The sequence below is a fragment of the Populus euphratica genome, unplaced genomic scaffold, assembly GCF_000495115.2.
Source record: "Populus euphratica unplaced genomic scaffold, PopEup_1.0 scaffold5.1, whole genome shotgun sequence".
Lineage (NCBI taxonomy): Eukaryota > Viridiplantae > Streptophyta > Magnoliopsida > Malpighiales > Salicaceae > Populus > Populus euphratica.
In genome coordinates this window covers 1853919-1869452 of record NW_011499848.1, presented here as the reverse complement: position 1 = coordinate 1869452, position 15534 = coordinate 1853919, and the positions used below count along the sequence as shown (strand labels likewise).

Sequence of the window (15534 nt, the reverse complement as noted above, 5' to 3'; positions counted from 1 at the left end):
TGAATGGAAAATATATTGAAATGATATTTTTGTATTTTTATTTTTAGTTTTAGTCTCTTACACCATCATATTAAAATCATTAAAAACACATAAAATAATATTAATTTAAAGATTTTTCATGCAAAAAAACAATTTAAAAATTACCATCTTCACAAAGCAAATACATAACGAAGCCAATTTTTTTACCAGTTTTCTTCGAAGAGCTGAATGATTTTCTCCATCTGTACCTGTCTCTAGAAACAACCAGATTCTTCCATGATAATGCTTAGTAATTAACAGGATGGTCAACTTATGTTTTCAGGACCACTTTGTCTTACGAAGAAGACAACGAGGATCTCTTTAAATATTAATTCCCCTCGCTACAAGTTCAAGCTTCATCGCGGAAATGAAACAATTTTCTTTCAATTTTTTCACTAATTGAAAAGAGGAGGGAGGTCCTCGGCTATAATCATCGATCACAAGAAAAGGAATATATATTGACTTGTAAGAAGTCTTCCCTTTCAAGAAACACCAGTAATTACAAGCTGGATGCGCAATAATAATAATAATAATAATATCTCTGATTGTTGTGCATGCGTAAATGCCAGTTCTTCCTCCAACAGTAACAGGAAAATGCGGCACTGCCCACATTTCGTAGTTTTTCCCCCTCTCTTGCATACTAGAGGGATAAGATGTGAAAAGAAGAGAATGTGATAAGCACAGTGCCATGCTTTCTGCATCATTTGCGCAAAAATTTACCTTATTACATAAAAGCAAGTGCTAAATATATACGTTCAAATATAGAACCGAATGTAATTATCACAGAGATCGAACTTTTGATTGTAAAGCCGTAATTTTTTAAACAAATTTGCAGTTCAAATTGCATCCATGTCTCCAGGTCTTGTATTCGAATAACAATTTATATATATATAAACAAATAGAAGAAAATTGAATCGATATTGAAAGGCTCCACGCAAGAGTTTTAGGTCTAATTAAGGAGAGAGTAATCCTAACTTATCCTAAATTAGTGTCATCGAACAATATTTTATTCTTCAACCGAAAGCAAGGGGCGCACAATGAGATAACTATTCAAGAAAAGGTTTCCACTTTCCAGCATTGCTCGAATTGAGATTGGCATGAAAACGAGAAACATAAAGGAGCGGAAAAGTGTCGTGAAATGCAAGGATTCGTCAAGCCCTACGAAAAGATCTTGCTTGCCTGCCTAGCCGGCTGGCGATGTGAATCACAGTGGTATTATTCAAACAATTCTGCAACTTTAGTCAACCACAGTAGCACTATAATATTAAACGTGTTTTTGGTTGCTTGAGGATTGATTGGATAAAATAATATTGCATGATGTGATTTGTGCTCTCTATGTGGGCATATTACATGGCGATGCTACTTTAAATTGTCCTAGCATATTCCACGACTAACGCAAGATCAGACGGTAAATGTTTTTTGTAATACTTTGCTTACATGATATATAGTGATATGAACACGCACTAATTTTAGATCGGACGGCTATAGAATAATTTGAACTCGGTTTCAAAAGATTTCTGGTTAGAATATGATATCATATTGACTTATCAACGTTAATATTTAATGTGAAATTGTGTTTTCTCTGCCCTCGCATGAATAAATCTACGTGAGATGGTGTTTAAAATAAAAACTTGAAATGTGCATATTATAATTCATGATGACCTTGTTGTCCCACTATATATATTCTCTGTTTGTTTAAATTATCTTCAGGCAAGGTATATTAATCTGATACCTAAGAATCTTACCTTGTCCAAGATTCCATGTCAATTAACAATAACAAATGTTAATTTAATAAAGAGGGTGGATTAGGTACACGCAAATACATTTCTTCCGAGATAGGAACTTCCCTGCAGTACATTTTTGGCCATTTCCATCTCTTTATTGGCCTGTAATCATGTATAGTGTTCACTGTTTAACTCAACTGGTAGTGATATCTTATTATTTGAGCATGGATTCTGGGCATATTGCATGAAGATAGACGTGAATCCATGGGACTTGGAGTTAGAACCTGCAGAATATATACAGTAGATGCCGAGAAGGCGGTGGGGATGGTCAATAGCAGAAAGCGTCTCTTCAGTGAATCTTAAGGCCAAATGACTCTTGCAGTTTCTCAAAACTGATAAAGTCATTTCTTGGTTTATGTGGCGAAGTGGAGCTATAATGGGACCTTGGAATATTCCAATGACCTAACTGAGAAATCAGAACAATGTCAATTCTTAAGCAGTCATATTAAAAGCATTTGTATCACCTGTGTCACCTTTCTCTAAAAAAACAAACAAAAGATGAAAACTCTATGCCCATACTTTTAGAACTAGCTACATGACACACCCTATGTTGCCGGCTATAAAATTGTTTGCTCACATAAAAGGAGATGTTTACCCAATACTTTAAAAAAACCTAAGATTCGAATAATTGAAAGAAATTAAACGTGCTATTATAGCAGTTACTACCAAACTAAACCAAACCAAATAAAATATTATAAAATAAATAGTTTATATTTATATTTAATTATTTAATTAATTTAAAAATAAATTTTATATTAAAAAAACTAAATTTAATGAAGAAAAAAACAAGGTAATGTACAAGAAAAAAATTAAAAAAAAAACTTAAAATAAAAATAAGCAAATTCGAAGGAGCTCTTAAATTTATATCAATCTCTCAAATTTCTCACCCGTTATATTTTATACTCGAGATCAATCAAAAAGCTCAACATTCAATCAATTCATTATTGAACAATAAAATCAATTAATTTAATTTAAAAAAAATTAAAAAAATAAATTTAACAAGGAGAGAGAAAAAACTCGAGATTAAAAATATCATAGAAAGAAAAAACAGATGCTAGAGGATGAAATAAAAAAAATGAGCTTCCAAGAAAAAAAAACAAGCCCGGGTAATCTCTCAAACCCTTAATCCTTTAAAATTTAAACCCAAACTTAATTAAAAAGCTCAACTTCTAACAAATTTAATATTGAAGAATGAAACTATAAAAAAATTAATTTAAAAAATTAAGGTAAAAAAATAGAAATAAAAAATTAAGAATCAAATTTGATAGGATAAAATTCTCAATGATAAAATTATTTAAAAAATAATTAATTTTAAGAGCCATCTTAAATAAAAAAAATATTAGTCAAAGGCGGACACCAAATCTTAAAAATAAAAATACTGGGGAGTGAAATTGAAAAAAAAATTATAAATTAATTTAAATAAAATAAATAATAATAAAAATAATATTATTAAATTTAGTCAAATTTGATGTAAGAAAAAAATAATTAAAAAGTTATTTTAAAAATTTAGAGAGCCAAGAAGAGGAACATGGGGGAGTGGGGGAGGTTATCGGCATTAAATTGGAAACACGTAAACAAAGCGTGCCTCGAGTGTGGAGAGGCCACCAAAATGATTCAATTGTAACCCTGGAAGTAGATTTAATCACCCGACGACAGAGACGCGCAAAAAAACTAAAAACTAATTAAATTGAAAAAATTATTAAAAAATAATCAGAGAAATTATAAAAAAAATCAATTTAATTTATTAATTTTTTTTAAAAATGAATCAATTTAATTTTAATTTTATAAGTATGAAATTTAAAAAACTGAACCAAACTCAAACCAAGCTGAACTCAAAAAATCAAGTTAAATTAATAAAAACAAAACTAAATCAGTTTAAATTAATTTTTATTTTAAAAAAATCAAACCAAAATTTATTAGTTTTAATTAATTTTAATTTTTTTATAAAAATTTTAATTTAATAAAAATTAACCGAGTAAAAAATAATCACCAAACATCACCACTTGCGCTCTCTGAAACCCACAACAATTGTTCATGCTCCCCGTCCTTTTCTTATTATTTTTTTCCTTGCAAATTATCCTTTTGCCCCTAAACTGAAAAAACATGAGAAAAACAAATTAACTAAATTATAAAGACTAAAATATCTCTAAATCCCAGTGAGTTCATTTTTGCAACCAATATTAAACCATTAATTATATTGCACTTCAAGAAATAAAAAGGATTAATTTGACCTAATTAACTTGATAATAACTAATAAATCCCGTGAAAATAACAATAATGTGCCATGGATTTCTAGAATGGGTGGCGAAATAGTAAAAATGTTGTCCAAATCCACAGTGCCTGTCTTGAAGAACAGTGTTTTACTCCTGCCGCTTATATTTTTTTGAATGTTTCAAGTAAAGTAAACTATAGTTTGTCCATGTGTTTTTCATTATTTTATAATTTAAGTTTTATGGTTTGGAAAACTGTAAATCGGTTTATTGGCTAGAGTTCATTGTTAATTCTTTAAAAATGTTTGAATTATCCTCTGTAAGAGTATTTCTAGTTTTTTTTTTTTAATCTGCGAGACCAAAAATTTTAATGAAAAATAAAGGATATTTAAACGAAAATAATTAAATCGTTATAAGAAAATAACCGGGATTAAGATGCAAATGAATAAATAAATAAAAGGATTCAAGTATTATAAATTAAAGGGATTAATTAATTATTTTACTAAAAACATAAAGACTGGATTATAGTAGTTAACTCTTTCACGCACTTATCATGCTCTCTTCTTGTAAGATTCAAAAAAATATGATATGCTCTCTACTCCATTGTTAAAAGGAAAAGGAAATGAAAAGGGAAGTGGATTATGGCACAAAAGAGAGCCATTAAAAAGCTCCTCTTTTTTTTTTTTGTGATTATGTTTTAGACAGGGTCACGGCTGAATATTTAAGCATATAGAGGGAAACACCTAGCCAACAGAGGCATTTCGAATGTCAAACTGCCTTCCGCTGAATATTGTTCGCTTCCTATTGATTTAGTGGGCACAAAAAAAAAAAAAAGTTTTCATTATTCTGCATTTGTATTGGACTTTCAAATATTAAACCCCCAATCCTTCCTTGCTTGTTGAATGTTAAAAATAATATTTTTATAAATGTAGGTAGGTTGTTATTATTATTATTATTATTATTATTATTATTATTATATAAAATCCATCTTAATAATTTTTTTATAAAATTATTTTTAATATCAGCACATCAAAATAATATATATAAATTTTAAATAAATAAAATTAATTTTTTTAAAATATATATATATATATTTCCGAATGCTATTTTTAATGCTATTTTTAGAAAACAATGATAAAATATTATTTTTCAAAATATTTTTAATTTTAAAATAATATTTTTTTATTTATTAAAATTATTTTTTACACAGTATATAAAAAATTAAAAATTTAAAACAAAATTTAAAAAAACATCAAAACTTTTAAAAAACATCATTACAGACAAGAGTGTCTGTGTAGCAGTAGAAATGCTGGTAAAAATATATTTTACTGTATATAACGTGGCGGCATAACAAGCAAAATGTCAATAATGATAACTTTTTAAAATGGCCTTGAATTCCAGACAATGCCAGTAAAAGTTAATTTTGTTGCGGTAGTTATGTATACTAAAACCCGGTAAATTTAAAAACTGGATGGCCGCTGTGTGTTAATTTTACGGGGTTCTCAACGCCCTGCGCTGTGAGTGATGATCGATCAATTATTTTTTGAATTTTTTTTTATCACAAGAGCCAAATAACATGGCAGGTGCTAACTATTAACAAATGAAGCAAAGCCATCGCATCAACATGCATTAATAGAATATAGTTGATGTGTATTTGAATATTTATACACACCTGTATATCATTCTCGAAGCTTCATGGCTAAAGATGGCTCTGCTTTATGCTTTGATTAAGGTTGGTCGCTTGGATATTATTTTTTCTGCCATACGAGGGACCCGATTAATCTTGACGGCGTAGCATAACATGGAACAGGTCACATTCTCATCTCCAAATGCTTTTTTCGATCTTGGAATCGGACCTGAGACTTCTTTTAATGGAAATCTGGAAAATTCAAAGCGCTAGAAAACGTCTCAAATCTTAACGAAAAGGCTTCCTACTTTTTATATACGATGCATGCGCTTGTGCTTGTGGGCATTCCCGTTGACACCTTTTGTTGTCGATCCAGTGGCCTTTCCGTGTGAGCCTACGGACGGACTATGTATGAAAATATATATATATATATATATAGATCTGAAACCAGAAAGAAAAACGAACAAGGAGGCCTGCAATTTGTTTAATCCCCCTGCTTTCCCGCATTTATCACAGCATTTGATCCCTTAAAAACGAAATTAGCACAAAATAAACCACTAACTAATATGCCTCTCTTCTTGTTTTACAGGTTGCGGGTCTAGTTATCAGATACTTATGAACAGCTGTGCTGTGCCATCTATAATGGTTTCCATCATGAACAGCTGTGCACAACAGTAGGTATTTTATTACATCTCTTCATGCCATTGAAAAAATACTTATGTTTTGATGAATGACAAGACAGCACAATTTCAGAGAAAGTACAGATGCATATCAAAATCTTTCCAGTTGAAACACACCACTGATCCGAACGTACGAACACGAACTGGGAAGAAAAAACCCAGTTTCCGTATGATATAATCGCAACTGTTTCTATACCATCTTAGGTTGGCAGTATTGCGATATTGTACATTAATCTGGCATGTTCTTAGGATGAATACGTTGCACAAGTCATTTTCTCTTAATTTTTTCAAACAATATTCAGGATTCTGAAAACAAGTACGCAATACATAACAAAGAAACCAAAAATCGATTTACTAAACATTCCCCGCGTGAATTTTAAAAATTTCAAGGAGCTAAAATTGTGTGTATTAAAGATAAGGTATTTTATGTTGCCTTCTTTTTTCTTCAAATTAAAAACAAGAAAAAAAATATTTTATCAATTTTTTCGTTTTCTAATAGAACCTGACTCGAGTAAATTGGTTGAACAGATTTTAATTTTCCATTTTCTTCCTTCGCGGCCTTGCCTAATATGAAATGGTACCAGCTTATGGGCAGAGAACTGATGACAATCAACTTTTTCCAGCATAATTAGGCTGTCTTTGATAAACCAAGAAATGGATTCAAGAAGACCTACTTCACTCCCAGAACTCAATTGGGAACAAGCTTACACGTATAAAATAACATTTTTTTATATCACATTCTATACAATAGATTTTACACGTATAGTTCATCCCTCTATCATTTGGTTGTTCTTTTCAAATTCTTCCTCTGTGTTGTGCAAGAATTTCAATTTAGGAGCGCTAACCATAGTAATTCCCATATCGTGTTTGCAGTGTCCAAATTTATGTACCCCCATCCTAATTTTATTTCAATGGAAACTGACGAGGTTAGATAAAAGAAAGCAAACCTTGAATGATTGTGGCAAGAAACCCTTTGCTATCGAGGTCTCCATTTTTCATTGGTGCAATGAACCCAGAAAATAAAGACAGGAAGTTGATAGAAAAATGTTATCAGAAAGCATATAAATGAAGCAGCAAAAATCAACGAACAGGTTGAATACTTGGCCTGCACCAACTTTGCAAGCTGAACTGCATCTTCTAGTCCAGAAGCCAAAGTAAATTTTGCAGAAGCTGTTTTATGATGAGTGTGATAACAATGTTGGCACGTTCCTTCTCAAGAAAATCCTTGTTGTATACACAGTGAGGCTCATAGTAGAGTGTTAATTGACCTTGTGGAGAATTGATGAGGTATCCGAGTGCAAAGCATACAAAACACCAGAATGTTAGTAAATACTAAAATAGATACTAAACCATGGGCAATGCAAGTAATTAGTAGTTCTCTTCAAGCACGAAAACCTCCAACCCTTCTCATGATGCTGCCAAGGAGGACCTAAAACTGGCCCTGCAGGAACTTTAACTCCGACTTTAGAACCATTTTTAGCTTTAATTTCAAAACTCTGACCAGGTTCTAGATATGTGACCTGAAAGATCTGAGGTTTGTTTGGGTTTGAATGTGGAGATGCCTTAAATCATCATCACTAAGAAAAGACAGCTTGTTTTGTATCATGGCACTGCATGCCCGGTTGCAAAGCTTCAAACTGGTTTAAAAGTAACAGTGCATAGCCTGGTCATAACAATGTCAAGAAGAAGGTTCAGAGTAGAGAGAACACATGCACTGGAAAGAGTTAGAAGCCTAAACACCATCCTGTTTATGCGACATAACCATAGTTTTCTAATCTGAAAATGGAACCATAAGCCATGCTCTGCTAATCTGACAATAGAAAAGACTCCAATCAAGAAAAGTTACTCTATGCTTTTGGCAAGTGTTTAGCCTGCCTCAATTGACAAGCATGCATATATGCAGTAATGCACGCACACATGAAGGCACTCTTAGCAAGCAGGCATGCGATACACAAAGACGTGCACACAAAGAGAAACAACCTGGAATTTATTTTCACTGAAAGAGCGAAGAGTAACTTTCCAATTCTCTAGCTTGTCTTCTTGCACGGTCAATTTTTAAAGCACTAGAAATAAGACATTCTTCTTACAAGCAAAGAAAAATCATACTTTCTTCCATGAGAATGGCATAATGATGTAATGCTTTGGATGGGCATAAAGATTTCATAGAAGACCCCCTATGGAGAGGGCAAAAAACGTCACTTAAAACAGATATCAGTTTAAGTCCATGTAGATGCTTTGCAAGCCTCTGTGCTGATCTCTTTTTCTCTCTTGATCACACAGTAGATAATGTTCATTTCCTATTTGAATAAATTGCTTGTACTCAAGATATAAGCTTGTACAATAGCTACAGCCAGAAATGAGGGATAAAATTTGCAATCGAGAAAAACTTACATTGCTAAAAATGGATGAGCATTTGGATGATCGAGAATGGGTCTTTAAGTGGCAATGATCATCTGGGCTTTGAGAGATCTATAGGCAATCCACTTCAGGAAGATCACTGAGCTGCATTATCTTTGTAACCAATTTCCACCACTCACAATCAGTCCCACAATGAATTACAGAGGAAAACAATTGTAAAATGCCATCCCACATAAATCTTAATGGATAATGGACTACAAAACGTGTATACTGGAATAACCAAAAGGCAAACTGCACGAGGTCAAAATTAACCAGGCAATAAGCACTTAACATAATAATTCAAAGATTAGGAGTAGTACCTGGAAGTTCTTAAGGACCTCCTTGGCAGCATCATAAAGCCTGGGGATTCCAAAATCCAAGTTACCCACCGGAAAGAGGTCGACCAAAACATTAGCCTCACCCACCTCTCATAAACAACTATTCCCCTGAAATTAAAAGAAAGAGATGGATAATATTGCTAACAAGAATAAAACTGGAAAAAAAAATTCATGCAGAAGGTAAGGGATTCCCAGATGAAGGAGACGGAAAATATCACCTCCAAGTAAGTGAGCATAAACACATCAGTGGCAGTGGCAGCAGAAGTGGACCCAACTGTGCTCTCTTCTTCAGAGACGGGGTAACTTGAATGATCTTATCAGGACGGGTGGGTGAGAATAGCTTAAATGGAGAGAAGGGTCTGGCTGTTTTTCTATAAGGATTATAGAAAAGAGAGTAACAATTGGGTTGATGAAGAGCGATGAGAAGAGAATTTAAGGCAGAGTAACGAGCGTTGTTTAGATTAGCGAAGTCCCCCCCCCCCCCGCTTAGCTGTTTCTTCCCGCGAATTCTTCCATTAAATATACTTTCTTCCGTGAATGGCTAACGACTCTTCTCAATCACATGGGTTTGTTTCTACCACGTGGCTAGCAATCACCCATCATTTCTTAACAGGTGCTTGCTTGCCATTGTTACGTTTTTAAAGTATATTTATCTTCTTTCTTTTTTTAAAAAAAAATAAATTATCTGATTAATGTCATTTTGCTTCAAAATCAAAATGTGTTTCCTCAAAGGATATTGCTATGCTTTAAAAAAAATGCCAAATTATTATTTTATTTAACTTTTATTTTGGTTTTTTGAAATTAAGAGTCACTTTAATAAAAAAAAAATATTTATACACGTCATTTACATCTAAGAAGTCAAATATCACTTAATATATATTTTAGTTGTAATAGATAGGAAGGGACTATCATTGATGTGTAGCTTAAAATTACCATGTGATTTATTTTTTCCTTTTCATTTAAAAGAAAAGAGAGAGAGTTTTATAGGAAGGGCAGATGATTCGGTTCAAAGCCCTAGCTCCTCCCAGATATATTGGATTTTAAATATTAGTTTATTCATTTACTAATTATTTTTTTCATTTTAGAAGATAAGGCCATCAATGATTTACTGCACGGATCAACAACCAAGCAATCGTCAAGGCAAGGGGCAACTCATTTAAAACGCTCAGGCCACAAAGCAAGCATACAAGCACCAAGTTCCTTCTTTGATCCAGGAAAATTGCTGCTAGGTTTTCAAATAAGGCAAAAGTGGTGAGAAAGAATGGCTGTGTGCAACTCAAGCCCAAGAAGGCTCTCCACCAGACAAATGGGTATGGCAACCATCCTTCCATTGAACCAAAGATGATCTGGTTTCAAGATGAAAGAAATACCACATGCACAGACTAGTGGAGAAGGGCTAACCTGAGCTCGAATGTTTTTACAGACGAGCCTATGCGAGCTGCTGTTCTTTATTGACTTTTTTTTTCTTTGCATTACTCGGAATCTCACATACTACTCCGAAGATAAAACCAACAGTGGCCCCTGATTGTTCCATAAAGACGCGAACACAGCTTTGCACCTCACAACGCAAAATCAAGCAATAACACAGCTTTCGATTTCTGAACCCACGGATAAAATGGAAATAAAGGTCATGCACACTTGCAAAATTCTAATCCAAGAGAGAAAGAACCGCCCAGTGACAATCTTATAGCCAATAATAAACACTACACAAACACCTTTGTTCAAACAACCCAACCACCGGCTTTGAGCCCATACCAAACAAAACAAAAAAAAAAACACCCTTCTCGCCTTATACTCATTAAAGTTGAGGACGTCGAGAAGTTTGTTTACCTTTGCATCCATAAAAAAAGAAGACCAGTCTTAGAGGTACTATACAATGACTCTCTGCACATTAACTACAATCTGAAAGCAAGTTCCCTCTCCCATTTTTTAGGTTTAAAGGGCACAATCTCCACAATTTTGATACCTTGGGGTGATGGCAGCTCATCCCCATGAGGAATCTTTTCATGCCAAACAAACTCGTTCTCATGTTCGAATTTCCTAAGTGTATTTGCAACAATTTCAATTTCATTCTTGAAAACAGCTTTCCATGAATCCTCCGCTGGCATTTTCTTTTTTGAACTGATCAGTATATCACAAAGAACTCCAACAGAAACACCAACTTGGCCGTCGTTCCTTAAACCTTCTGCATGGTGTTTTTTACTTCGTAACTCATGTAGTGCCTTGCAAGATGATATAAATTCCTAAACAAGACATAGAAAGCATCCATTAACATTTAGCAAATAGCGAATCCATGTAACATGAATATACCCCTTAAGAGGATTTTCAATAACTTTGGCTATTTTGTCTCCTTCCTCCAGCCACTTGCCAATATTTCTGTGCGAGCTAGTTATTTTTTTGATGAAAAAGAGACCATATAAGACTAAAAAGGTTTATGGTTTCCACCAAGACGCATATGTATACTCATCGAACAATGCAAACAATCTTGACACTACCATGCACTACATACATACCAAAAACCGTGATGAAATAGTCTTGCCTTCTCCAGTCCCTGAGTGTATAGCACTTGTGGCTTCACCGAGCAATTCCACAACACCATAGTGCAGCTTTGCCAGAACACCAAAACCAGTATTACCTTTTTCCTCCGCCCTCCTTGTATACACCGCCTATCACATTGTCATATCATCAGTTATCAATATGCAAACTTTTATCGACTGATGAAATTATTATAAAGAAAAACTCCAAGAATAGATGACAAGTAAAGTGCAAACCAATGGATTGGTGGGATCAATGGGCCACACTTGAATCCCATGATCTGATGCTCAAGATTTCCTGTAGTCTAATCTCATGTTATTCTTGTGAAATGACCTCTAAAAAAAAAGAGCTAACCTGGGCCTCAGCCAAACAAATGAAACTCATAGCAGCAGACAAAGCTGAGGAAGCTTCTGAAGGTCTTTCTGCTGATATTGGTGACTGTAAAGATGGAATAACATCATGAGCCAGGTAATGAAAAACTCCAGCAGCTTCTCTGAAAATGAAGGCTGATTGCTTCAAATCTACAACAATAAAAAAGGTAGTGAATAGAATATCAATCAACAGAGTCATCCAGATGTGATAAGTAGTGGTCAGCAATACCCACCTGTTGACAGAAACTCCAAAGCCCTCTCCCGTAGTGTTGCTCCATAAAGGAAATGGATCATAACAAGCTCAAATCGCAAATTATCGATTTGAAAAAACTTTGGACCTCTAAGGTCAAAGAAAGATGACGAGCTAGTAGCACTACTCCATCGTATCTTGAGTTGTGAAGTCCACTGAACCTTCTGCCTGTTGCTGCTGATCAAATCAGCATGAGAAATGAAATTTTCCAGTAATGGTAAATATTGTTCCAGTCTGAGACGTTCCTGAGATATTTTCAACAAGTTATCAACTCAGAATAATATGTGAAATGCTACAGGACTACGACAACTGTAAAATACATGCAAATTGAATCATTTAATTCGATTACAACTACATTTTTACTGGATCATATAACGTCACACAGATTCAAAACCAAAATGACAAATTCAGGATCTCCAATAAGGCTCTTAACTATATCTCTAGGAGATAAGGCTTTTATGCTTGAGTTCATTCATCGAAGACACAAGGAACACAACAGTCATCACTTTGTAGAAAGTTTGGCAATTAGATAACACACAAAAGGAAGGGCTAGTTTCACACAATACAGAAGACAAAAACGTCCATTTTGCGTAACCAGACTCCCATTCAGAAATTAATAGATTACCTGCTCGCAACGAGAAGTCAATCCACCGGATATTTCTCTAGCAATAGCCTCGGTGATGTAACTAGTCCGATTAATAGACTCCTCAATTACCCTGCGCTTGGAGCTTAACTCTTTCAGATGCTCTAGTGTGGCAGAATCACGTGCAGCGATTACATCTTCAAAAACAATCTGTTTCCATTGCCAACACATTTTAAAAAACAGATTATAACTTAAACCCGCATTTTTGTGCAGCCATTATATATCGTAATGGCTAGAAATCTAGAAATGTAGAAGCAAAATATAGCATAAAACAACTGCAAATACATCTACAAAAATTTATTCTATGCTAAAATCATTTCCAGGGAACCCTTTTCATTTCTTGAAGCAGCATCATCAGTATCAAAGCAAGTTGAGTTTTTCCTGAAATGAATGAAATTCAATTTTCATAAAATCTAAAATGTTCGGTTATTTAATTCAAGCCCCTTTCCAGTCTAGTTGCATTTCACTCCCTAAGCATCAAACTAGCATTTCAGTTTTCTACCCCAGTCAAGCCACGAAATAAGGAAAACCACCCTGACATGAAGTTATCGAGAACCAATAATTGGCATCACCAGTGATTCACATGGTGAAAATTGAAAAAGAGGAAACCCATTTACTTATTCCAACCAAGAAACAAACCAAAACTAAATCCCAGTAAAAACCCACGTGATATAATAAGGAAACAAAAAAGATCATTCAAGAGAAACAAAGAGAGTACCTTTTTGGTTTTAAGCTTGGCCAGGTCCCGATATTGAAGCATCATCTTTGCAAGCACTCAAGAAAACAAAACCGGGGTAAGGAAAAACAAAAGACTATAAACAAGACACAAGGACTTAAATTATCTTTCTTGTGCGTTACCCTAAAAACCAGCTTGGGTTTAACAGCTATGCTATGACAGGCATTACTGTAGCATCATCTCTATATAGAAAAGAGTATGATGGACTTATAACTGAAAATTCGTTGTCAGGGAAGGCGTTGTTATTATTATTGATATTTGTTTCCTTCTCTATGAAGATTACAAGAAATATCTGGGAAGAAATCTGGTGAGTCGGCCGCCAAGTCTCCCGCGGAATTGTAGTTATAAAGTCTTCGGCTCTCATTGATAACAGCTACCTTGTTTTTTCATATATATTTTTTTAAATATAACTACATTATTTTATTGTTATTAACATATAAAATCCTCGGGTTATACCAATTCTCTATCGCTAGGATCTTATTATTATTCATATTGCATTATTTTATTATGTTTTTTTCCTGACAATATCCTGATGGTGGCGTGAAAACATTAATCTAATAATCCAATTCCTTCGACTTTTTTTTTTAGCAGTATCAATATCTTTAAATAGTTTTTTTACACCAAAACCATTTTCTTGGAAATTAAGCTGGCCAGAGACATCGAAACCAGACTAATTTCTTTAAAGATAAAATGACTTAATATGTCCTTATAGGAAGAAGCAAGTTGCAAATTTATCTTTAAATTTTTAATTGTATCCGTTTGGTCTGCAAGTAAAGGATATTTTTTCAATTCATCTTTCCAATTAAGGTCTTCAAGTAAAGAAATTATTAATACAAACTATCAAGTTTGAAAGCCGTATGAGATAATTGCAGCAGAGATAAAATTGGGATCAGGGGATTTTTTTTTAAGCCGTTAAATTGCTTGTGGATTATGGTAATCTTATTAAAATGTTTTTTTGAATATCAGAAAAGCTATGCTTTGGATGGTTAGTGTAAAAAATGAGCTTGAAAAGTTCAAGCTAAACATTAAAGTTGGAACTAATATTTACATAATTTCCACGAACTTATTTATGTAGTTGTTAAAAACTTATTTTGTATACTAGTATCTTTTAAAATATCAGAGCTAGAAATTGCGGTATTTCTATGAATTATTAACACTATGTTAGTAACTAACCTCTATATTTGGTAATATGATTTATGTTGATTTGATGTGTATTTTATTTAAGTTTGATTTGAGTAAAATGTTAGAATTCTTATTGAGATATTCCTGCCTTTCAACATTCCAACAAAAAGATTATTTTGATTGAATATTTTTTTAATAAATATATATCTAAATTTAGATTTTCTAATAAAAAATAAAATATATGTCATTTAAAATAAATATATGGATTTTTATAACAACAATAAATTTTTTTATAACAAAAAAAATAATTTATAAATTAAAAACAAAATAGTTAAGATTGCTAATTCAACTTATATGAGCATTTAAATAATATAATTGAGTTCAATTTTTGTTTATGAATTGAATTTTAATTTTAGATTTGAATAAGATGTAAAATATGAACCAAATGTTTTTACACCTAGCATTATTCTTGACTCGAGAATGTTATAATAATTATTTTTTATTTATAAATATATTAAAATAATATTTTTATTTTAAAAAATTATTTATAATATCAATACACCAAAACAATCAAATAACATAAAAAATAATTTTTATAAAATACTATTTGAAACACAATTTCAAACAAAATATTATTATAGAAAAATATAGATTAAAATTCACTATAAAACAAAGACATGAAGCCATCTTCAGTCTTGTCTTGTCTAACTAATTACGATTACTCTTCGTCTAAAATATATTTTTTTTCTAGTTTTAAAAATATTTTTGATTTTTTTAAATAAATTTTTAATAATTTTAAATTGTTTTAATGTATTAATATTAA

The 15534-nt window shown here is 32.6% G+C and overlaps 1 protein-coding gene and 1 long non-coding RNA gene across 5 annotated transcripts; both read right to left on the bottom strand.

The window, feature by feature from the left end:
• Positions 1–7011: 7011 nt before the first annotated feature.
• On the bottom strand, positions 7012–9532 carry LOC105113818 (uncharacterized). Of its 4 annotated transcripts, none has more exons than XR_840031.1 (4): positions 9273–9532; positions 9037–9162; positions 7840–8830; positions 7012–7760 (listed from the first exon to the last, which is right to left on the bottom strand). It is a non-coding gene; the product is annotated as an uncharacterized LOC105113818 (long non-coding RNA). The 4 variants fall into 4 exon arrangements; XR_840027.1 differs by having other exon boundaries at positions 7012–7982; positions 8711–8830; XR_840026.1 differs by having other exon boundaries at positions 7012–8830.
• A 1177-nt stretch (positions 9533–10709) lies between these two features.
• Positions 10710–13936, bottom strand: LOC105113809 (Endosomal targeting BRO1-like domain-containing protein). The gene is made up of 6 exons (XM_011010143.1): positions 13572–13936; positions 12836–13003; positions 12194–12455; positions 11944–12110; positions 11568–11720; positions 10710–11297 (listed from the first exon to the last, which is right to left on the bottom strand). The coding sequence occupies exons 1-6, from the start codon at positions 13614–13616 to the stop codon at positions 10950–10952; spliced, it is 1143 nt and encodes a 380-aa protein (XP_011008445.1). The 5' UTR covers positions 13617–13936; the 3' UTR covers positions 10710–10949.
• Between the last annotated feature and the right edge of the window lie 1598 nt (positions 13937–15534).

Excerpts from the sequence above, each read along its gene's own strand:
- LOC105113809 (XM_011010143.1), bottom strand. The coding sequence starts at position 13,616 with ATGATGCTTCAATATCGGGACCTGGCCAAGCTTAAAACCAAAAAG. Across the intron at positions 12,456-12,835 it reads TGACTTCTCGTTGCGAGCAG|GAACGTCTCAGACTGGAACA; the intron begins GTAATCTATTAA and ends AAAATATCTCAG. Across the intron at positions 11,298-11,567 it reads CTATTTCATCACGGTTTTTG|GAATTTATATCATCTTGCAA; the intron begins GTATGTATGTAG and ends TGTCTTGTTTAG.